At 52.3% G+C, this 23,356-nt stretch overlaps 7 protein-coding genes across 7 annotated transcripts, besides 1 other annotated feature; 4 read left to right on the top strand and 3 right to left on the bottom strand.

Moving 5' to 3' along the window:
• Positions 1-163: 163 nt before the first annotated feature.
• Positions 164-3,442, top strand: PODANS_3_4500 (uncharacterized protein; the record flags this gene model as incomplete). Its single annotated transcript, XM_001909200.1, has 1 exon — positions 164-3,442. One exon carries the CDS (start codon positions 164-166, stop codon positions 3,440-3,442), a length of 3,279 nt encoding a protein of 1,092 aa, XP_001909235.1.
• A 1,197-nt stretch (positions 3,443-4,639) lies between these two features.
• Positions 4,640-4,767: a sequence feature (rRNA 5S).
• Positions 4,768-5,794: 1,027 nt separating this feature from the next.
• PODANS_3_4490 (uncharacterized protein) lies at positions 5,795-8,499 on the bottom strand (the record flags this gene model as incomplete). The annotated part of the gene is made up of 5 exons (XM_001909199.1): positions 5,795-6,073; positions 6,134-8,099; positions 8,200-8,231; positions 8,350-8,411; positions 8,487-8,499. The coding sequence occupies 5 exons, from the start codon at positions 8,497-8,499 to the stop codon at positions 5,795-5,797; spliced, it is 2,352 nt and encodes a 783-aa protein (XP_001909234.1).
• A 1,824-nt stretch (positions 8,500-10,323) lies between these two features.
• Positions 10,324-13,208, bottom strand: PODANS_3_4480 (uncharacterized protein; the record flags this gene model as incomplete). Its single annotated transcript, XM_001909198.1, has 2 exons — positions 10,324-12,818; positions 12,872-13,208. Coding segments are annotated over 2 exons (2,832 nt in total), but the record flags the coding sequence as incomplete, so codon positions are not given.
• A 1,515-nt stretch (positions 13,209-14,723) lies between these two features.
• On the bottom strand, positions 14,724-16,903 carry PODANS_3_4470 (uncharacterized protein; the record flags this gene model as incomplete). Its single annotated transcript, XM_001909197.1, has 2 exons — positions 14,724-15,899; positions 15,956-16,903. 2 exons carry the CDS (start codon positions 16,901-16,903, stop codon positions 14,724-14,726), a joined length of 2,124 nt encoding a protein of 707 aa, XP_001909232.1.
• Positions 16,904-18,095: 1,192 nt separating this feature from the next.
• On the top strand, positions 18,096-18,670 carry PODANS_3_4460 (uncharacterized protein; the record flags this gene model as incomplete). The annotated part of the gene is made up of 3 exons (XM_001909196.1): positions 18,096-18,353; positions 18,415-18,547; positions 18,606-18,670. 3 exons carry the CDS (start codon positions 18,096-18,098, stop codon positions 18,668-18,670), a joined length of 456 nt encoding a protein of 151 aa, XP_001909231.1.
• Positions 18,671-19,655: 985 nt separating this feature from the next.
• PODANS_3_4450 (uncharacterized protein) lies at positions 19,656-21,512 on the top strand (the record flags this gene model as incomplete). The annotated part of the gene is made up of 4 exons (XM_001909195.1): positions 19,656-19,775; positions 19,827-20,402; positions 20,457-20,667; positions 20,716-21,512. 4 exons carry the CDS (start codon positions 19,656-19,658, stop codon positions 21,510-21,512), a joined length of 1,704 nt encoding a protein of 567 aa, XP_001909230.1.
• A 421-nt stretch (positions 21,513-21,933) lies between these two features.
• On the top strand, positions 21,934-22,799 carry PODANS_3_4440 (uncharacterized protein; the record flags this gene model as incomplete). The annotated part of the gene is made up of 4 exons (XM_001909194.1): positions 21,934-22,057; positions 22,156-22,343; positions 22,547-22,657; positions 22,713-22,799. Coding segments are annotated over 4 exons (510 nt in total), but the record flags the coding sequence as incomplete, so codon positions are not given.
• Positions 22,800-23,356: the final 557 nt, after the last annotated feature.

Raw genomic sequence — 23,356 nt, 5'->3', positions numbered from 1 at the left:
GGCCTATCCTGTCCTCCAGCTTCTTTCATCTTCTTCAGCGGTCCTCAAAGCAAAGCTAGTTATTCTTACTCTAACATCTATCACAGATACATACCACTGAAATTTGACTACAAAAATAAAACAAAATAAGGAACAAACAGCCAGCCAAGCACAGTCGGGCAACATGTCTTCCACGTCGTGGAACCCGGCCGACTTGCTCAACCCCAAGGCTGCAGCCGGATCGTCTGCTACACCCCAGCCTGGTGAAGGCGCCTCGTCATCCACGCCAGGCCCTTCGCAACCATCCGAGCAGCTCACTTTTGAGTTCACCGGTCCCGATCAAACGCCCATGGAGCTGAGCGCCCCGACCGGGTTGGCTAGTAATCGTACCATGCCCATCTTCAAGAACGGGTTGGGTGCTCAACAGAGTATCGAGCGCCTTCACAATGTCCAGGAGCGCATTATGGTGCCGCCGCCAAAGAGGAGAAAGACAGCGAACGAGAATGATCCTTCGCTGCCTGCAAATAGTATTTTCTTCTCACCCAGCAGCGGCATCCTGGCTCAGCACATCAAAGACCGATCCGATGGACCCTCACAGTCATCTGTGGCCCCGGTCCCCGGCGCTACAATTGACTTGACCGATGACACCGACGTCGAAATCATTCCCCGCAGTCCCCAACAGGAGGAGGTCTGTTTTGGAATGGTTGAGGGCGCCTTCATCAAAGGCCACATGATCCCAGCCCCGAAGCCTAACATGATCTCTATGGGCGGTCCTGCTTTTTGGCCTCAAGTCAAGATTCTGCTCAAGAGAACCCCGGGCGATCCAACCACCAAGATTTATGCCCATGATTGGCAAAAGCGCTGCATTGGCTTGGTTGATCCCAAGACGGCCAGCGTTCTTGCTCCTCTCATGGACATGGCTGGAACCTTTGGGACACGCACTGACTGCAGAATCCCCGTCCGACGCAAGAATCCCGGCGAAGAGGTTGGGCAGCAGGTGTCCACCCAATTCAAGCTTGAGTTGATGATTTATGGTCTTCGCTCCTTTGCTGATAGAGTGGGTAAACTGTTGCAGCGGAAGAACATTAATCTTCTTAGTCCGCCGCGAGTCGAGTCCGGCGTTAAAGTCTTCAACCCTCTGGCCAAGGAGAACCGGCCGCAGCTGCCTTCCCTTGCCCGCGTCAACAATGTCGTCCAGTATCAGGCTCCGCCCATGATCAAGTCGGTAGAAGAGATTCGGTCCGAGGTCCTGGGTGTTTTCGACTCCCTCCCCAAGTCGGACGAGCTGCCGGAGTTGGATCCTCCTCCCTCTGTTTTAACACCGCTGCTGAAGCACCAGAAGCAAGCTCTGTTCTTCATGTCTTCTCGGGAGTCTGAGCAATTGCCAGACGCTGATAGCAAGGCTCCTGTCACATCAACATGGAAGCGCAGGACAAATCAGTTCGGCACCACGGTCTACTACAATGTGGTCACCAACCAGGAGGTGATGGAACCGCCCCCTTCGACTCTTGGCGGCATCCTTGCCGATATGATGGGCCTCGGCAAGACGCTCAGCATTCTGTCTCTCTTGGCCAAGACTCTGGACGAGGCGCAGGCCTGGTCACAACGTGAGCCCCTCCAGCCCGTCGTCCAGAATCAGAGGCCACAGAAGAGCCATGAAGCCCCCCGCGCGCAGGTTTTGCCCCTGTCTCAAATTCGCCGGAATGTGAAGGCCACTTTGCTGGTGTGCCCGCTGAGCACAATCACCAACTGGGAGGAGCAGATCAAGCAGCATATCGAACCTGGAAAGCTGAACTACTACATCTATCACGGCGCCAACCGTATCAAGGACTCTGCCCAGCTGGCCAGGTACGATCTGGTGATCACAACTTACGGATCCGTCACAAGCGAGCTCAACGCACGTCTCAAGAAAAAGCCGGGCCTCTACCCCTTGGAGGAAATTGCCTGGTTCCGCATCGTTCTCGACGAAGCCCATACAATTCGCGAGCAAAACACGCTGTCGTTCAAGTCGATCTGCCGACTACAGGCTAACCGCCGTTGGGCCGTGACCGGAACACCAGTTCAAAACAAGCTCGAAGATCTCGCCTCCCTTTTGGCATTCTTGCGCCTGAAGCCCTTCGACGACAGGAGCAAGTTTATCCAGTACATCATTGCTCCCTTCAAGGCTGCTGATCCGGACATTGTGCCCAAACTTCGGGTTTTGATTGACACCATTACCATCCGCCGTCTCAAGGACAAGATCGAACTCCCGGAGCGCACCGACGAGGTTATTCGCCTCGAGTTCTCCTCCGAGGAGCGCAAGGTCTATGACCTGTTCAAAAAGATGGCCGAGGAGCGTGTTCAGGTCTTGACGGGCCAGGGCACCGGCCAGACCCGCATTATGGGTGGCAAGACCATGATTCACGTTCTGCGGTCTATTCTTCAACTTCGTTTGATCTGCGCGCATGGCAAGGATCTGCTGAATGACGATGATTTTCAAGAAATCCAAGGCTTGTCGGCAGATGCCCCCATCGATTTGGATAGCGAGGACGACGACGGGAAACCGGCCCTGACTGAGAAGAAGGCCTATGAGATGTACTACTTGATGCAGGAGGGCAGCAGTGATTTCTGCATCAAGTGCAACAACAAGCTTGGGGCCATCGAGGTCGACGACCCAGAGTTTGATCAGAACAACGACGTCTTGGGCTACATGGCGCAGTGCTTCCACGTCTACTGCCCAACCTGCATCAGGTTCGTGCACCAGCACGGCAATGGCGATATGCATCAGGGCTGCCCTACATGCGCCTTTGCTCAAAAGGCTCACTGCGTTGAACTCCGCCGAAGCAAAGCCGATGTTGAGCACGAGACCCGCCAGACGAAGACTCGGGCTGGCAAAATCATTCCTGATGATCGGTATACTGGGCCTCACACAAAGACTCGGGCTTTGGTCGAAGAGCTTCTAGCCAACAAGGCCCGGAGTGAAGCCAATCCGGACGAGCCACCTTACAAGTCTGTCGTCTTCTCCGGCTGGACTTCTCATCTTGATCTTATTGAGATCGCTCTCGACGACGCCGGTATCACCCACTCCCGTCTTGACGGAAAGATGACTCGCAACGCTCGCAACCAAGCCATGGAGGCGTTCCGCGATGATCCCAATGTACAAGTCATTCTTGTCAGCATCATGGCGGGGGGTATGGGCCTCAACCTGACAGCTGGCAACAGTGTCTTTGTCATGGAGCCTCAGTTCAATCCTGCCGCCGAGGCTCAGGCCGTCGACCGTGTGCATCGTCTGGGCCAGAAGAGGCCTGTGAGGACGGTGCGCTATATCATGAGCGGCAGCTTTGAGGAGAAGATGATTGCGCTGCAGGAGAAAAAGAAGCAGCTGGCCAGCTTGAGCATGGACCGTGCTGAGGCCGAGGGCGTGAGAAGCCAGGGTGATGCGGCGAGGCAGAGGTTGCAAGATTTGAGAAGTCTCTTTAAATAGAGGAGACTTGGGGGTGATTGATGGCGATGGCTTGATTTTGCATTTTCAGGCGCAATGGTTTTTCACCGTTTCACTTTTCCTTCTCTCGGGTTTTTGCAGCATTCCTTTACTTCATCGGCGCACATGACGACTTGGATGAAAAATGGATGGCATCATGGCACAGGCGCAAGGCTCACGGACGGCAGTTTTCTCACGTTTCGGGGGCATTTATATCATCCATCATGATTGCTGTCAGCATTGTCATCACTGCGCTTTTCCTCAACATCGTACAAGGCGGGTTAATCGGGAACCAGGGTTTTTTTTGCTTTGGAGTTTGGGGGTTATGCTGTGATTCTCAATACCCTCTCTGCTCACTCTTTTCATTCCGGTGCATCGCAGATGTGGGAAACCAAAGGGGGCGGACTGGGCATCAACGACAACACCAGCACACGAAGACACTGCATAACAAGCATAGCGATTGGGTCGGCGGGGCTGGGTTGATTGATGGGGTGGGAGGCACACACATTCCGTTTTACAAGCGGATTCATTGTTTTTGTTGGTCGTATTGTTTTTATCATTTTCACCCCTCTGCTCTATTTTTCTTCTTCTTGGCGTTTAATCATGCATATCAGCCATTGATGGGGGGTGGGCGGGCTAGATAGATTCTTTTTTTTTTCCTCGCGAGTTTTACACCAGACAGAAGAAGAGGCAGATACCAATGGGGAGGGAAATCGTTGTTCTTTATTTTTTTAATCTTTGTAGCGTTTGCTTGTTTGTTTGTATTGCTCAAGCTAGACTTCTTTTGGCGCGATGATTTATCTCTTATGAGGCATGTATTTTTTTTTCTTTTATTCTTTCAAAGGGATGGATGGGTGGGTGATGTGGTTAGAGGAAGTTTATCATTACCTATCTCGACTCTGGTTGGCTTTTTGTGTTTTTTTTTTGTTTTCTTATGTTGATACCCCCTACATCATCATCATACACAACGCTCTAGTTTCTTCATCAAAGTAAACGGGAATAGCGAAGGGATGGGGAGGGGATAGTGGTGTAATTTGGGATAGGCGGCCTAGCATAAAACTCATTGAGATAAAAAAAAAACATATGCATAACTCATCAAGACGGGAAAACATGTGGATGTGGGGAGGGGGGGAACAAGACGACAGTTTGTACAGCAGAATTCTTTTTTACTACCTATGATGTGCATTTCTCCCTCCTACAATCACATACGACCATACCCAGCTAAAAATACGGCATCCCGTCCGCTCTGCCCGAGTCAAATAGCTGAAGGGCCGAATCAGTACTCAGGTGGGTGACCACTGGGGAATCCTCGGTGTTGTATGTTTTTTTCTTCTTCTCCCATCTATTTCCACTATTCATCCATCTCCCCGGTCTGGCTTTAAGCCCTTTTGCCTAGCTAGATAGGCAAATGTTACCCAACAACTACAAAGACACCTATCTCTTCCCTCACCAGGGGCTGTCCACCAACACGTCGGTCTGAAACTTAGTTACAAACATCATTGTTCTGCCCAAAGCGTTGGGAAGAAAGAAGGCTAATTCGAAGGCGAAATACGCCCTTATCGAACAAGCCATCACCCCCTCAACGACGAACCTCCCCATGCCCTGGTGGAAGAGATGGAGAAGAACATCGCTCACCAAGGTGGTTCAAAGTCTCAGTAAATCTGTAGAAGAAAATAGGCCCAATATGAAATCTCCGCTCAGGATCACCCTCTCTGCCTAACTCTTATCTATCCAAGCCTCCCGATCAAGGTTTGAAAAAAACAAAACAAAATGCCATCTCTCCAACAAAAGGTTGATGCATCTTTTCCCTTGTTGTGGTCAACTTGACGAACGAATTCCATGTCGAGTCACGAATCACATCACATCACACTCATCACCAACCAAAACATCATCCTATCTACCCCACCTTCGCTCTTTATTTCCTCTACCTACACTACAAAAAGTTATACCACCCTCCCCTACCAGAATTCCAAACTATCCCCCCAAGAAAAAACCATCCCAATCTATCAAATGACCACCATCCATCAATCCATCCATCGCTCTCCTCCTCCTTCTAGCCTCATACCTAAAGAAAAAAAGAATTACCGCTACCTCTCATTCAACCTATTAGGCTCGGGAATGTGTGTGCAAAGTGTAATGGTAGTGGTGGGTAAACATAAAATTTCCTCTCCATCTCTCTCTCAAAAAGAAAAAAAAAAGAAAACTTCTAAAAAGTGGGTTTCATCATGTCCGTAATCATGTCCCGATATTTTTAATTCCCCCCTATCCGCTTCTTCTCTTTTTCGCTCAAGGTATCATTTCCTCTTCCGAATCATCTGTCCAATAATCCTCCTCACCCTTGTCCTTACTACCCTCCTAAGGATCGCCAGCCTCCTCAACCTCGGCCTTTGGCGCGTCCGCATCCGTCATCTCCTCATCCTTGGAGTCTGACTTGGACTCGGCAGCCTTGCGGGCCTCCTCCTCGGCCTTCTTCGCCGCCCTCTCGGCATCCAGGCGGGCTTGGAGTGCTTGCCTGTCGGCCTCGACCTTCTCGAAGTGGCGCTGGACGATGGGGCCGGCAAGAGCGCGGATCTCATCAATCTTGGCAACGTAGACGGCCTTGGTGGTGTCGTCACCCTCGTCGTAGAGCCAGTCCTGTAGATTGACCGTCAGCGACAGATCACATCACACCTGTACCAAGTGACCAAAACATACCTCAGTAGCCTCGAGCTTGGCCTTAATCTTCTCCTTCTCCTCGTCGCTGGCAAACTCAGAGTACTGGTCGTCGAGCTTGTTACGGAGGTCGTAGATGTAGGTCTCGAGCTCGTTCTTCTTCTCCTCGGTGTCGGCGACAAGCTTGTCCTCCATAGCCATGGCGGACTCCTTCTCAAAGAGCTGGGCCTTGGCGCCCTGGTCGAGGGAGAGAGTGGCGCTGACAATTGGCAGGTCGCCCTTGCGAACCTGCTTCTTGACCTTGCGGGTCTTGGGCTTCTCGTCTGTGTCCATGGCCTTTTGTGTAAAAGATTCGGTGGTTAGTTTATTTCTCTCTTGCTCGTCGTCATCTTCCTCCCCAACAGCTCCAGCGTGGTGATCGGATTCGCTAGTCGCGGGCGCCTCGGTCTTGCGACGTTTCGGCGATCTGACAGGCACCTCCTCCATTCCACCCGTGGTGTTCATCTGTGTGGAATCCACCGATAAGGGGTTGTTTTCACGTGTTGGGAGAATACTCACATCGCCTTCCTTCTTGTCACTCTCCTCCTTGATCTCCTCCTCAACCTCCTGGTCCTCGACGTAGTAGCCACTCTCGACGTTGAGAACACCGTGAATGTTGACACGGGCCTTGAGCTTGCAGATCATGAAGTCCTCTGGGCCGCCGGTGGCCTTGACGCCCTTGACGGAGAAGCGACCGATGAAAGGAGGGACCTTTCCGGGGAGACCCTCTGGTTGGGCATATCTGGCCTCGAGGTCGAAAGCCTGCTTGCGGTAGAAGGTGAGAATCTTGGTTGATGGCAGGACGTTGCCCTTGTTGAAGACGGTCAAGCTGGTGTCCTCGTCGGGGATGTCGGCATCCTTCTCCCAAGCGAACTCGATGGGGTAGCTGATGATGTCCTGGACGGCGAAGTCGCGGACCTTGAAGACGGGGGAGAGAATGGCGCAGCTGAAAGCGCAACCGCGGGCGATAGCCTCGTCCTGGTTCAGGGTGAAGGAGAGGTTCTTGTTGAAGAAGTTCTGCACGCGCTCCTTGATAGAGGGGACACGGCTGCCGCCGCCAACAACCTCGACAATGTCGATGTCCTCCTTGGTGAGCCTGGAGTCGGCAAGGGCCTGCTCAAGAACAACGTGGACCTTGTTGAGAAGGGGCTCAACCATAGCCTCGAACTCCTGACGTGTGATCATAGCACGAACGTCGACATCGTTCATCAGGGACTCAATGTTGAGAGGTGCCTGCTGGTTGGCAGAGAGCACCTTCTTGAGCTTCTCGGCAGCGGCGTAGACGCGGCAGAGGGCCTTGGGGTTGGAGTTGATGTCGATCTTGTACTTGCCGTGGAACTCCTTGGCGAGGTGGTCAACGATGGCCTTGTCAAAGTTGCGGCCACCAAAGTGACGATCGAAAGCGGTACCCTTGACGGAGAGCTCGCCCTTCTTGAACTCGACGATGGAGCAGGTGTAGCTGGAGTAACCGACATCGACAAAGGCAACGCGGCGGGGCTTCTCATCAGGGCCGGGGAGATCCAGCTTGGTGATACCGTAGCCGAGAGCGGCGGCGGTGGTGTCGTTGATGAGGCGGAGCGGTCTGAGACCGGCAATCTCGGCGGCATCGATAAGGGCGCGGCGCTGGATATCGGTGAACCAGGCGGGAACGCTCAGGACGAGGTCGGATACTGGGAGCTTGAGCTCGGCAGCAGCGGTCTGCTTGATCTTGCCGAGGAACATGGCTGTGAGCTGGGTGGCAGAGAACTTGGTCTTCTCGCCGAGGTACGACACCTCGGCGCCGACCTGGCCGTCGATCTCGACCAGAGGGGCCGAGATGAAAGCCTGCTCGGTCTGGACATCGGGATCGTTTAACGTGCGGCCGAGCAGGCGCTTGAGAGAACCGACGGTATTCTTGAGGTTGGAAATCTCCTGAGTCTTCGCGGGCTCACCGAGATAGCGGGACTTGGGGCCAAAGCCAACAAGCGATCTGTGGAAGGAGTGTTAGACATTGGGCGCCAATTCTGCACGGCTCCTAGAGCAGGCTAGAGCCGGAGAGCAACCTCAAGGGGTAAGAAGAGAAAACTTACGGAGTCGCCCGGTTAGAGACCTCGTTGGTGATCTATCATTGACAAAGTCGTTGTCAGTTCTGCGCTCGGTGTACCATCACAATCAGCCTTATCGACTTTTTGCTTTCCTCCTCCCCTTCAGGAGGGCGGTTGGGCGGGTAAGCTACTTACCACATCGACACCCCGGTTTCTCGCAACAGCGACGACTGTGTTAAGGGTTCCGAAATCGACACCTGTTCAGACGCAAGCCATGTTAGCAGTCAGGCTCTCGAGACATGTGGTAGGTGTGTGGTGGGCGCATAACGTACCGACGACACTCATGTTGGGCAGTTGTATGGACTCGGCTCTGCAAAAAGATTCAAGACGCAACCGGTAAGCTTTGGGATGGCTCAAAAGTTGCTTCGAAGAAGATGTGTTCTCACCAGTCGAGTCGAGAATGGACGATATGGGGCGGGTTTGTGTGTGGGTGAGAAGGGGGGAAAAAGAAGGTGGGGTTGTTGTTTCGTTGGACTGCTCAGAAAGGCAGGCTTGGTTGGTGGTGATGGGCGGGAAACTGGACTCTGTAAAAAAACGAGGTTTTTCCCACAGTGGAAATGGATTTTAATGCAGACTTTGATGTTTGGATTGCCCGACAGTGGCACGCAAGCAAGTTCCCCTCTATACAATTTCCCTCCATCATGTAGGGGCGGGCACCGCTGCTCTTTGAATAGCCCCGCGCCCAGGGGGTCTGTGCCGTAGCCAAGGCCCCCCCCAGAAGCCAGGAGAAGATTCTCGATTGGCCTTTTTTGTCTTTTTGCATCTTCATCAGCAAACCTGAACAAGAAGACTCTTGCTCACACAATGCTTTTTTTTTTTTTTTTGCAAGTCATTTCTCATGTGTCTATCATGCAGGAAACGATATGTCTAGGCAGTAGGTATCATCAAAGTCATCCATTCATCTTGTCAACTCTACAACCCAGTGCACTTGCCATCTCAACTTCTTCTCTGACAGCGCTTCACCATTGCATCATGCTGATTGCCAAGCAACGAGGGGCAACGCGATAAGATTTCTCACTGCCGATTAGCGATAAGCCCTGCTTTCCCCCCTATCACTCCTTCCACCCCGTACCGTACACCCATCACCCCACCATCTCTTTTTTTTCTTGTGTCCTCCTGGACCTGAAAAACGACATTTTCGCAAGGGCGGGGCAACCGCGCTGCTCGGGGGGCGAGGGGCATCCGTGGCTCGGGGTTGGCGGTCAAGTTTTCTTTCCATCCCTCTCTTCCTCCGCATTTTTCTGTCAAAAAGTGCCCCGCTATGAATAGCATCACCTTGATGGGCCAAGACTGATCTCTCTATATACACCATGTACCGTGTTGTAGTATGCTTGACAATCTCTCAGTCTCCCACTCCCAAGACTTTGTGTAACCTCTTTCCATCACTAAACATTAGGTCACCATAGCTGCCCAATAAATCTCCAACACACAAGTGAGAATTATCCAGAAGATTCCTGATCATCACCAAGGACTTGCCATCCCACAAAGTCCTATGTTAGCTGCCCAATAACCCGGCCCGGGAGACGCATGTAATTGCTGGATGGGTTGGTTGCCGGGCCGGCCGTCAGACTTACTGTTTGTCATGCCCAGCCTCACAGACCCACGGGCGTTGAACCCATCACGTAAACCTCAGGCTTTGCAACACCATCGTCGTGGATTCGTGTCATGCGGTCTCGCCTCTCCCACGCTTCGCATTTGTTCCGAATCGAGTCAGTATCTTTAATATAAACAACGCCAAGAAGCAAAGGAAAACTAGGTACAACATTATCTTTGGATACAATACAGGTTACACGTGGTGCATTCCAGCCCATGAAAAACGTTCCAAAATCACTCTAACGGTAGAGTTCCAAAAAAAATCATCTCTCTCACTCCGTAATATCACCCCTTTTTATCAAGACTGAGTGTTGTTTATAGCCCATTTCCGTCTCTGCCCTGACCATTGCGAAGAAAAACGTTTGTTGCCCGTGCAGGCATGGCAGTTCGCGCCGTGATAGCCACCATTCGATGCCTACCCCCTGATGAAGTTGGACACAGCCGTTTCGGTCGTATGAGCAGTCGATGCGTGTCTGCATCAGAGCCTGTGTCCCCGAGTTCGCCTGTCCGCCTCAACTATCGGCGGTGGTCACCTCTTGGTGGTCCCTGGCGAGGTTGTGATGTTGCCCCGAGACGGCTCTGAGATTCATCGATTTGCGTTTCGACTTGTTCTGTGGATGATGTATGCATCCAGCTAGCTCGACCAAGCGGTGTCCTACCAGATCGTCCTGCAGCTGAGACTGGCCGTGGCACTGGCGACTGACGAGATGTCTGGAATGATTCCACTGATGATTCTGGACCGTGAGGGTCTTGGAGTGAGCTTCCCACGCTCTGGGAGCCTGCGCTGCCGTTGCTGCCGAGCCTCCTGTGCGTCCCGGGCCGGTTCGAGTTGGGTACCCCGGGGTCTCTAAATCCTGCCCTCTGGAGTTCGGATTCCGGATACTCGTACACTTGACCTGTTGGTGGACCCTGAAATATCCTCGAAGCGCTTGCAAACTGGTTGACCTGGCTGGCATGTGCTAGGTCATATTTGCGCCGGTCCTCTTCGCCCATGATGCTTTCCACTCTGCGTGGCATATAGACCGAATAGCTTCCAGTGTGCGCCGAAGATGAGCTGTCGATTGAGTCCCGCTCTGGCACATCCGCCTTTCGTTCGAGGCGAGATGACGACCCGGCAAATACACCAACACTTGCCATGGACTCATCTGGATGCTGATACCATCCACTTGGCGTCCGTTCAGGCGCCGCGAATTTGCCAATAACTTGGTTGGGCGGCTGTAAAACGCTCTTGGATCTCTTGATAGCACTGGCGTTCACCTTTTCAACACCCTTCCTTTCCTGTGCCGCCGGAATAAAAGACTCGGGAACAATGTTTAGATCATCACCGGCCTTTTCGGCCTGCTCGATCGCCTCCTGAGCTGTTGTGGTCGAGTCGGCTGCCGCAGCGTCGGCCCGTGGCCCTCCCCAGGTCCTCTGACCAGCGGTGAAGATGCCGTAAACCATATAGTACCAGTTGAAAAACGGATTCAACACAAACATCAGCGGGTAAAGCCAGATCTTGAACCTCCTGAGCTTGGCCCCAAAATAGACCATCATCAGCCAGTTGAGACCGAGCGAGATGGCAATGAAGCCCACAGGAAGGTCGTTAATTCTCTTGGTCGTCGTCATTAGCGCCAGGACCATGATGAAGAAAAGCAAAGCCGTCGTCCGTATCGTGTTCTGCATGAACCGAACCAAGCAAAGGATCGGGTACTTCTTCCACAGCCTCCAGTCCGTCAGCATGCAGACTTCGTTGGTGATGAAGCCGAGGAACCATCGACGCCGTTGCTTGATAAGAGACCGCATCGTCTGGACAGCTTCCGTTTTGCAAAACGCCGAGGTGCACATCTGAATTTGATACCGCTTCTTAGCACCAATCATGAACAGATGGGTCAGCCATCGGTCCTCTCCCAGATGACTTTTTGCAAAGTCAAACAGGTCTTCACACTGCTCGGCCTTGTCAGCAAAGTAGTACTTGGCCATTCGACGAAACGCTGAAAATCGCAACATGGTAAGGGCACCGGGGAGACAGGATACTGCTCCGCAGCCCGACTCCACCGTACGCTCAAACAACTGGCCGTGTATGTACTCCATGTCCTGAAGAAGCGTGATGAGGCTGTGTTTCCGAGTAGTCGAGGTAATGACACCCGTCATGGCCAACATGTCTCTGCTGTTTCCGGGGCTGAGCTCCATATCGTAGACAAAGTTCTGCAGGCAGACTCTATCCAATATGCAGTCGGAGTCGATGAAGAGGATGAAGAGGTTGTCGTTTCTCTTCAGGTACTCGTGGTAGACCTTGTCAATGAGCTTGAAGGTCATCTTTTGGCAATGGCGCTTTCCACCATGAGGAAATCGAGATACTGTGATACGAGCGGCCCTGTACGCGACATCTATGCTGTTAGGATATGACTCGAGTGTCAAGGGCACCCCGAGTTTCTCGATGGTGTTGAGATATAGCTCGTCCTCTTGGTCCCCGTCAAAGGACAGGAAGACGTGGATGCAGGACGGTGGGTAATCGCAGTCGACGACCGAGTTGACGGCGGTGACGAGGACGTCGGGTTCCTCCTTATAGCAAGGCATGACAATAACGACCTTGGGAGCCGACACCTCGTCAAGCACTTGTTTAATGCGCTTCTTTCTTCCAAGTTGATGTGTGACAATCTGGTAGACGCAGAAAAGCCAGGGGAGAGTCAAGAGACCAGCAAAACTGTAAAAGGCGAACCATTGGAGAAAGCTGACCATTGCCGTAGGCCAGATTCTAACAACCGCGCTTGGTAACGGTAGCGTGACCACCATGATGGGGAGGAAGATGAATCTTTGAACATTCAGCAAAAGCATATCTGGAAAAGACAGGAGAGGTGTTACCTGAGAAGAAGAAAGGCGGTGCCAATCAGTACAGCCAGGAATCTTACCGTCCAGTGTTCTGCCTTTACAAAGACCTTCCACAGACAGTACATGAAGGCAGCGATCCAGAGAAACCATTCGAGAAAAGCTGCCACCATAATCAGGCCCACGATGGCAGTATAAACGATCTGTTTGACATGTAAGTTGGAGGTCCAGCAAAGATCTGAGTCGTGGCACCTACCTCGTTGATCGGCCATGATTCTGTGATACCGGCCGCCATGTTGGCGAGTATAGGGGGAGATGAGGCTCAAGTATACCGCAGTGCCTTCGCCAACAATAATCTCGAGGAGGCTATAGCAGTAGTCGGAGGTTTTCCAGAATGACAGCTCGAGTTGAGGTGCCAGATACAGCCAAACGCAATAGCAACAGCCACCCGTGTCCACCAGCGGGCAATAAAGAGGCGGTCGACGGAAAGTTGCACAACCGAACGGGTACGTGCAGGCAAACGCTCGACGATGGGAGACATCAGATGCCCAGCCTTCGTATAAGAAGGAAAGCGGGCCTGCCCGTGTCTTATCTCAGGACAAGACAGACCAGAAAAACATGCAAACGCCTTGCTCCGGGTCACCGCACGGCTTCTCGGTCCCGGTGCCCACCACCCCTTCGTGGTTACAATGATGACTGGAAAAGTTCCTTGCCGGACAACAGTGCAACCGGGGAAGAGTACGGCACTTCACCAAGATCGACAAAAAGCCCAACAACTGCTGGACCCAGGCCCACGGGAGCCAGGCACAGGCCCATCCAGGTCGCTTGTCTTGACCAGAACGGCGAAGATGGTGGTTACGTACGTCTGCAAGGTGGTGGGAGCAGGACGGGAGAGTCCAATATCTACAAATGAGTTAGCTTTAGCCGGCCAAACGAAATGGCTCACAGGTGTGCCCACGCGTTCGACGGAGATATATCTCACCAGATCTGATCAGCCCTGGAATGTGATGTGTTGCAATTGCTACCAGCTACCTAGGCTAGCACAAGGTTTTTGCAGAAGTTCAGATGGCCAGCTGAGTGAGCTCAGGTTGGTGAAGAAGCGAGGTGAACGGCTTGAAGACGGGATGGTGGGCAGATGAAAGAAGATGAGATGGATATACTCTTGCACAAGACTGTAAGATATGCCAGTCCAACATCCAAGATGACCAAAACTTGGGTAGCTGTTGTGATGCCGATATCCAGCACCAGATGATGCTGGACCGGATTGAAGGGATGAGAGGTGACGGACGCATTTTCATGGCATCTAAACAGGAAATTCCGCCAGATTAGACTTCCAGGCTATGCTTATCATGATCTGTTGAGGCGACTAAGACATGCGATGATTGAACTTGGGAAAGAACGACCTACTCATGGGACGGTCTGCTGGACCATCAGTGCCGGAGTGGGCCTTGGTGTTCATGAGGAAGGTGTCATCGACCTGTCGCTTCTTTCTCAGCTGCAGTTGCACAGCATCGGCTTCTGAATTCCAAGGTGAACACTGAAAATAAACCAAAACATCTGATTTTGTGAAAGCAGACATAAGGTAGATTATCTTACACCAGGAAAAATGTTGAACGTATATGAACAAGTTCATCAAGATAACAACAACATAAGTGCTATCCTGTTCAAGAAGTGAGAACCTCCGCATCTCATCAGCAACAGGTATTGAAAGAAAGCAATCAATCTGTTCGGATTTCGGCACATGCTGCCCAGGCAAAATAGACAAAAATAAACCAACTGACGAGAAAACAAGCTCACCAAGAATCTGCCGAGAACAGCCACCAAAATGCTTGGTGGTATCCCCTGGGACGGGAATCCCGCGTCCGCTCAGGGGGAAATGCCTTCTCCAGTCCTCCACAACTTCCAGAAATACCCGGGACCGGGTTGCAACCGCGGCAAGACTCAGCACGCAATCGGGCCACCAAAGACAAATCCAGCTCTGTTCCAAAGAAGTCATAACACAATTCAATAGCTTTGCTGAACCATTATCATTCACATCCCATTCTTTGACTATAACAAACCTACCTAGGTCTTGTACCATTCCACTCCACCAACCAACTTCACACTCCTCAACCATCCTCCTGGTACTTCCCCTTCAACCCCTCCACCCACCCCACAAACTCCCTCCCCATCTTCCCCTCCCCCTCCAGCGCCACATCCCCAAGAATAGTCAACACCAAGCTCCAATTATTATACAAAAACCTCCTCCCCTTCCGTCCCTCCACCTCCCCAAACCGAGTCCTGCTCCACCCCTCCAAAAACCTCTCCACCTCCCCCCCCAACCTCCTCAAGCTCGCCACCACCGGCTCGTCATCCCCAGCCTCCGTGCTCAAAGCCAGTATCCCATGCAACAGCTGCCCAAACCTCTGCGTCACCACATGCGGCGCCGCGCTCGCCGCCTTGGCCACCGCAGCCGTCGGCTGCTTCGTGCCCAAACCGTTAGTGAAAGTCTTGACCGACTCCCGATGCGCGTCCATGATGGACTGCAGCCTCGGCCAGAGCTCCATGCCCGTGCCATTAATATAAGAGTCCACCGACGGGATCCGGCGACGCTGGAGTTCAAACGCGTATTTTTGGTTGAGCCGGAGACACAACAGGACACCCAGCCCATCGTATGTTTCAGACACGAGCTGTCGGGTGAGCTGCTGCCCGAGGGAGAAGGTGGGCTCGAATATCTGAGTAAAGTGCCTGCTTATCGTGCCGTACGATAGGGCTGGGGAGAAGAACCCTGCCAAAAAGGTATATTCCGCCGTGGTGTTGTCTATCAGCGCCAGGTTGAAGTTTCTGAACACCGTCTCCAGGTAGTGAGTCGAGGTGTCCTCCTCGGCGAGGTAAGAAGAGATGGCCAGGTTGTTGTTATTTTTGAGGACATCAATCCTCCGGCCGAGGTTGAAAGCATCGTGCGGAGGGGCGCCGGGGGCGAGTTTGGAGGAGGATAGAAGAGTGGTTCGGCGGGTGGTGGGGCTGTCGTCGTGGCCTAGGACGTCGTTTTTGTCCAGGACATGCAACTTGAGTCTTAGGAGCGCCTTTTCGTAGCGGGTGAACTGGTTGAGGTAGTACCACCTCATGGTGTTGAGGTAGGCTTGGCATATTTCCCCTGCTAGGACCGGCTGATGACGGTTGAGGAAGCCAAACAGGTCCTTGAACTTGATGAAATTTTGTTGTTGGATGATTTGGGCGTTGATGTTGGGGGATCGCAAGGCTTTGATCTGGGCCACGAGAAAGTCTCGAATTCTTTCAATGGCCTGCGGTCACCATGGTCAGTGGGTGGAGCTGAATAGGGGTAAAAAGCGGCAAGTACCTTGAGAACCAACTTCTCCAACAACGGCCCAGTATCAGCCAGCGCTTTATTTTGCGTTTGTTGCTGCGAGTTCTTCTTGTGAGCCATAGCTCTCTTGTCCACCTCGGCCAGAGTTTTGATCCATGCTTCGTCGATGTGTCCCTCTGCAATCTTGGAAACCACCATGGGCGACACGCTGAGCTCCTCCACTATCGGCCCCAAGGCCTTTTCAACAGCCTTTCTGTTTTCTAATCTGACATTCAGGGCGGTAGATCTGGCTTGGAGGCTCTCAATATCGGCAGACACAGCAGCGAGGTCGTTGCGGAAACTGGTCAGGTTCGTCTCGACGGAATTCAGGATGTCATCACACGCTCGAATGGACCGGTGAAGCTCTTCGAATTTGGCTTTATCTCGTTCAACTAACGCGAAACTATCATAAGTACAAGAAGGGAAACGCAATGCCTTGCAGCAGGCTGGGGACGATGACCTACAGTCTTCTACCGTCTGTGGTCTGTACGTGTCCACCGTTTCTAGTTGGTCGGCATCGTCACTTTCAGCAAGCTCACGCAAACTCAGACCACCAAAGTCAAACTCCAACTCCAAATCTTCCTCCGTTATCCCAGTCGAGCTGCTGTGCTGCGCTGGCGCTACATCGACAGACAACGGGCCCAGTATCCGGGCGAGCACCTCCTCAGGATCGGGAGCATCGTCCACCGTCGTCGACTGCCTCAGGGCGGAGCCATTGGCGCGCCGTGAAGAGGCAAGTAGGGAGGAGGAGGAATCGTTAGATACAAGCGACAGGGAAGACCCTCTAGGTGATATCCCTGGCCGTTGTTGTTGGGAGGTTGTATAGGGGCTGATGCCACCCGACCTGGAGGTGCGACGGGGCAGTGGTGATGATCGGTTCGATGGAGGTGGTGAGTTGTTTCTGCCTGGTTGTTGCTGGGCTGCAAACCTGTCCAGCCACATCTTGACAGCTGGTATGGGTCAGTAATAGCGATAAGACACAATATAATCGTGAGCAGCGCTGCCGACGTCTCGTCTGGCGGTTGTCGACATGCTGCGCGGTGAACCCTGCTGGCCGGAGCTGGGTGAGCTCTGGCAGATGGACACCTGTGCACAGCTGGTGGTGGCCGTTTGGCTGACATGTGCGCTGACATGAGCGCCTTGGGCAAGGCTGGCAGCACAGTCCGAGGCCGGTCGGCGTTGATTGGATGGATCAGAAAAGGCTTCCGAAGACACAAGTGGGCCTGTTCCAGCCCGAATGATGCTACCCTGGAATAGGTTTAGCCCCAAGGCACCACGATTCAAGGCGGGGCAGCAGAGTGTTTGTGAGACAGGAGAGAGAGAGAGAGAGAGAGAGAGAAAAAGATGGATGTCTTGAATTCGGCAAGGCAATTGGTAGGTAGGCCATAGCTATCAAAGTTTGCTGCCCTTGCTTGGTACCTCTCACACAAAGGTACCTTGAACTTGGCCACAGACACAAAGAAGGGGGGGCATATTTGTTGTCTGTTTGACATCTCCAATGACAAGAGGGTTAAATAAAAGGCTGTGTGATGTGGGGTTTAAAAACCTTTGGACGTCTGGAAGCGGCGCTAGACCTTGTGAGGCAGCGGGTGGGCAAGCCCACCACTTCAAATTCGAATTTCAGTGGCTTGGTGGCCAGTGGCAGGTGCACAGGTGCAAGGTTCGAGACAGAGGAGGGGTCACCACTTGGCGGGGAAACTGCCTTTTCTCTCGTTCCGGCTCTGCACTCAAAACCTGGGCTCAATTTCTTCCTCTCCTACCGTCCCCATTCCTCCTCACCCTTCTCCCTCCACGGCTCCATCTCGACATTCTTCTTGGTCGGACGACTTATCTCCAGACAACCAGTATCTTTTCGCAGATTCATCAAAATGGCCGAAGTACGTAGTGATATCTCTGTCCTGCTCTCGTGCCCTGCCTCTCTATTGTCGAAAGTGTGCGCCATTGGGCGGCAAAAAAAGTCCACCCCGCATCTGGCCATCTATCACTTTTGCGCAACACCATCGACGACGACCCCGCGATGCGCACGCACACTTTTGACGAACCCTACATCTTACTTGGATTTGCCTCTCAAGACATAGTGATAGCGCTAACATGCTTTTTTTGTACCCTCTAGCACCAGGATGCCGACTTCGAGATGGAGGCTGGCGGTGATGCCGGTGCCTCCACCACCTACCCCATGCAGTGCTCTGCTCTGCGCAAGAACGGCTTCGTCGTGATCAAGAACCGCCCCTGCAAGATCGTCGACATGTCCACCTCCAAGACCGGCAAGCACGGTCACGCCAAGGTCCACTTGGTCGCCCTTGATATCTTCACTGGCAAGAAGCTCGAAGATCTCTCCCCCTCCACCCACAACATGGACGTCCCCGTCGTCAGGCGTCAGGAGTACACCCTCGTGAGTTTTGCCGCGCTGTCGTGCATGGAAAGCAAGACCAGCCACTGACTGCGATATTTAGATCGATATTTCCGATGACGGTTTCCTCTCTCTCATGACCGCCGACGGTGACCTCAAGGATGACGTTAAGCTCCCTGACGGCGAGGTCGGCGAGAAGATCAACAAGCTCTTCAAGGAGGAGGAGAAGGACACCCGTAAGTTTTGCCTTGGGTTATTGAAGCCAAACAAATCAGGTACTAACCCTGTCTCTAGTCGTCACCGTTCAGACTGCCATGGGTGAGGAGGCTGCTATCGATGCCAAGGAGGGCACCAAATAAACGTCTCTATGACTGGGGATGTGATTGGTGGGAAGGGGGAATCCGGCCTTCGGCCAGGAAACGGCGATTTTTGCTGTCAGCTGTCCGCTTGGACGGCGAGATATCTCATATCTACTGTGATATTTCTTGGGCTGGTCATTGTCACGGGTTCTCGGTAGCGTTCTTTATTGATTCTATCTGGACAATTTTGCGGCATGGGCGTTCGTCTTGCATGAAAAATGACGTCTCCTTTCTCTCGCTCTATCCTGCATTTGTTCGTTCTGTTCGCCGCGGTGAACGTGAGCTGAGAAACTGGCCCTCGCAGGTAGTGAGGGCGCCGCCCGGTAGAATCAAAGACGCTTTCCCAATCAGTTTGCAAACATTCTATGATTTGTAGTGAGGTGATGTGGATGTGTCTTGAACTTGTGTGAGACGATACAAGCTGCTCTCGGTTTAAACATGCAGATCTTGGCCAATGCTAGAGAATATGACAGTAACTTAGCAATACGCATGACAACTATCAACTTACGTCTTCTAAAATAAGAACGAGGCGTATCAAAGGAGCTTTGAGGCCTATTGACTATCATTCGAGGCCTACTAATTATTTTTTGAGATCTCTTACCTATCATTAAAGGCCTATTAGTAGTGTTTTAAGGCCTATTAACTATCTTTTGAGGTCCATGACTATATTTAAAAGTCTGTCGATTGCCTTGTATCGCCCATCGATTATCTTTCAAGGCACGGTTCAAGACATTATCATGTGTGTCGAATTATTTTGCAGTGGCGTGTATGGTAGGTAGGTAGCTGTCCCGATTTGGTAGTCAGAAAGAAGCTTTGACATTTCAACACATCGCCGGCTTCACTTTTTTTTTCTCCAACCATACAAATATTTAGCCACTGACACAATCTCTCCCTTTGAGCTGATTTTTTTTCCCTTCGATTTTCTACAACCACCCAAACGCTACTTTTCTTCTCATCACGGGTTGGTAGTCGATTCGGAAACAAGATGGTCCCGCCGCGAAAACACCACCGCTTTCCCTCGGGGCAGACATGCTCGGAGTGCCCCGCGAAAGAGTGGTATCTGGATAACGGGATGAGGTTTTGCCAGAATGGGCATCGGGTTGAGGTTTGTCTGTCCCCTCTCCTCTGCAAGTCAATTGTTATATGCTAACCCCAGCGCCCCCAGGGTTATGTACAATTCGACGTTGATCAAGAAGGCGACGGGTTCGGGTCCATGGGCAAGACGCTGACGGTGAAGAAGGAGAAGAGGGAGAAGCCGAAGCAGCAGTTGAGTGGGAATGAGGGGAGGAAGTTGTATTTGGAGTGCTTGCAGCTTATTTTGAGGAAGCAGTTGAGGTGGTTGATTAAAGAGAAGAGGTTGAATGGGGAGTTGGAGGGGGTGGTGAGGGATTTGTGGTTGCTGAGGGTTGGGGGGTTTAAGGGGATTGAGAAAAAGAGGGAGGAGGCTGAGGAGGGGGGGGCTGGGGAGAGGAGGAAGAAACGGAGGAGGGGGGTTAGTGTGGATGAGGGGGAGGAGGAAGAGGGGGGGTTGATGATGTTTAGTAGCCAGACGGAGGGGGAGGGGGAAAAGGGAAATAGGAGGAGGGATTGGGGGAGTGAGTTGTGGGATTTGCCGGGGGTGATGGATACGTTGGGGTTGGTTTATTTGGGGTGTGTGATGAGGGGGGAGCCGGTGAGGGTGGGGGATGTTTGGAGGTGGGCGAGGAATGGGTGGATGCCGTTTTTGTCGGCGGTGAGTTGTCTTTTGGGGGATAGGAAGGAAACAAAATGCTGACGGGGGGGGCAGATTGATTACATACCCAAGGAGTGGAAGGACCGGCTGCCGATTTGGGCTCATCAGAGCTTGTTGACGAGATATGTCAAATTCAAGGGAGGAGAGCTTCATAAGAGAGTTATGGGGTTGCTGATAGGGTATAAGGAGAATCATGGGTTGATTTTTCCGGCTGTGGCGGCGCCGCCGTTGCTGTTTTTGAGTATCAAGGATTTGGCTCTTCCGGGTAAGTGTCTTCATAGGTTGTTCTAGAGACTGTGCTGACTGGGGATAGCGGACGTTCACCCATACGCACAAAACATCTGCGAATTACTCCAGCTACGTTACTCTTTCCCGACCAGAGAGACAAACCACGAGCGACATACTCTTCTCGACATCCCAGACGTCCTATTAACGGCAGCTTTAGTCGTGGCAACGAAATACCTCTACCCCCTCGATTCCATCGACCGACACCCGCGCGATCACAACGACGTCCTATCCATGAAGATGAACTGGAAAGTCTGGGAACAGGTATTCGCCAATCACGAAGACAAGAAGCCACCGATGTTGGAATTCGAGGGCATGAACCCCCAGAAAATCTGGACCATGGACAAGAAGGATATCACCGAACTACTGAACTGGTTTCAAGACACGCAAATTGAGAAGAACCCCACCAATGAAACGGAAATCGACCGTCTATTTCCTCTCGAAAGGATTCCGCCTGTGACTAGAGTGCAAGGGCCGACTGAGGACGAGATTGAGGCGCGGTTACAAAGGGTCGGGAAGGCCATGCAGTTGATCAAGCCACAGCTGGACGCGAGGACAAGAACTGGTGGTGGTGGTGGTGGTGGTGGTGTGATCAAGACGAAAAGGATCGGTTCTGATTATCGAGAGTATAGGTTTGTAGAGGAGCTTGATGGGCACGCAAAGAGGTTCTACGAGGTTGTTGCGGACATTTCCGGCATGGGTTTGGAGGAGTTGGTAAGGGCTGTGTACAGTCTGGACCAGTTGCTGTATAACTGGCAAAGAATGGAGAAGAAGCAGATCAAGCATGAATCGGGGATCGGCGAGTGGATAGATCGGGGGGAGTAAACTTGGTATTTTAGAGGATTGTTTGTGTAGAGCAATGTGATACCCATTTCCTATCTACATCTCAGACGCGTGCTTGAGGCCTTGAAAGGTAATCCATATGCCTTTCAAAATAGTTGATATGCGTTATAAGAGAGTTAATAAGCCTTTAAAGATGCTACATGTTGATTATAGGCCTTTAGGGGTAGTTTAAAGGTCTTTAAATATATCTAATAGACCTTTTGAGAGAGTTGATGGGCCCTGAAAGACGTGAAGAGGGCGTTGTAGTCTCAGTCATTTTGTCTACCGCGAGACTGCTCACCAAGAGCAGGTTCAGTGTGACAAGAGAGCACCCCTGCCAAGTGACGGGCGGATGATGCCCCACAGTGCGGAAAGCTGCAGAGCGAAAGGTGTGCGCACGGACCGGCCCACAAAGTTTGCCTAAAATATCCGGCGGCGAGCCCTAGGTCCCAGTTCTGCAGGCGATTCTTACCCCCACCAAAATTTACGCTTCCACTTGGAACTCTCTCGTCAACCTCATCAGCCAGCTTCGTGGGAATCGGTCAAGAGTACGTTCGCCCAGCACCCCCAGATATTGTCACGACGGAATTTATCGGCATGGCGAAATGCTCAGACATGCTAACGCTGGGTTTTTCAAAATGAACAGTGCAGATCTTCGTGAAGACCCTCACGGGTAAGACCATCACCCTCGAGGTCGAGTCCTCGGACACCATCGACAATGTCAAGGCCAAGATCCAGGACAAGGAGGGCATCCCCCCTGACCAGCAGCGCCTGATCTTTGCTGGCAAGCAGCTCGAGGATGGCCGCACCCTCTCCGACTACAACATCCAGAAGGTACGATTTTGAACAAACGAACGAAACGGATCGATCGGGCTGCGGGAATCGGGAGACTGGCAAATGTTGGAAGGAGGATTCGGGCATTGTTATCAGCATTAGGAAGAGGAGGAACTTTTGCTGGCATTCCCGCGGCACCGAACCGATCACGGAATCTCGAAATCGAAGAAACACAGCCAGCTAACCGGTCTTTGCGTTTGTAGGAGTCTACCCTCCACTTGGTCCTCCGCCTCCGCGGTGGTATCATTGAGCCCTCGCTCAAGGCTCTTGCCTCCAAGTTCAACTGCGACAAGATGATTTGCCGCAAGTGCTATGTATGTCGGACACTTGAAGATAAGGAAGGGTAGATGTGCTGACAACAGACGACAGGCCCGCCTCCCTCCCCGTGCCACCAACTGCAGAAAGCGCAAGTGCGGACACACCAACCAGCTCCGCCCCAAGAAGAAGCTCAAATAAGCGATTTCACTTCATCGGTCAAGGTCGTCTGGCGTCTTTTGGTTTTTTCTCGGCATGGGTATCGTTCTGCGCGACTGGGTTGGCAGGGGGGTTGGTTTTTACGGCGACCAAATATGGCTGTACATTCCGGATGACCATAGCTTAAGACTCCTGACCATCAATTCATGACATGACGTGGGCTCTGATTTGTATCGTTTTGTCTTGATTCTGTACATATCGTGACTTGAGAGGCCAAAGAGAGCTCTTGACATAAAGGCACGTGCGCAAGCTTATGTCATGACTGCTGGCCGCTGCAGGGTGACAGTGCCAAGACAGCGGGCGGCCATCAGGGTGTGAGTTCAAATTGGCGCTGTGTCCACGCAACACAATCGCAAGCTGTCACTCGCCAGTTGAGAGCTTCAACGTTTCCAGATTGAGCAGCATCAGTAGCTCCAACAACGAACACCTTTGCGCCAGTTTGAAACCTGATCACACAAATACGCACTGGATCGATTCCTCTTCTCCAGTTTCCAAACACCTCTGCCCGAAAGGACAACATGTCCCGCTCAGGCTACTCG

This window comes from Podospora anserina, chromosome 3, assembly GCF_000226545.1.
Source record: "Podospora anserina S mat+ genomic DNA chromosome 3, supercontig 2".
Lineage (NCBI taxonomy): Eukaryota > Fungi > Ascomycota > Sordariomycetes > Sordariales > Podosporaceae > Podospora > Podospora anserina.
This window is presented reverse-complemented; position numbering and strand designations above follow the sequence as displayed.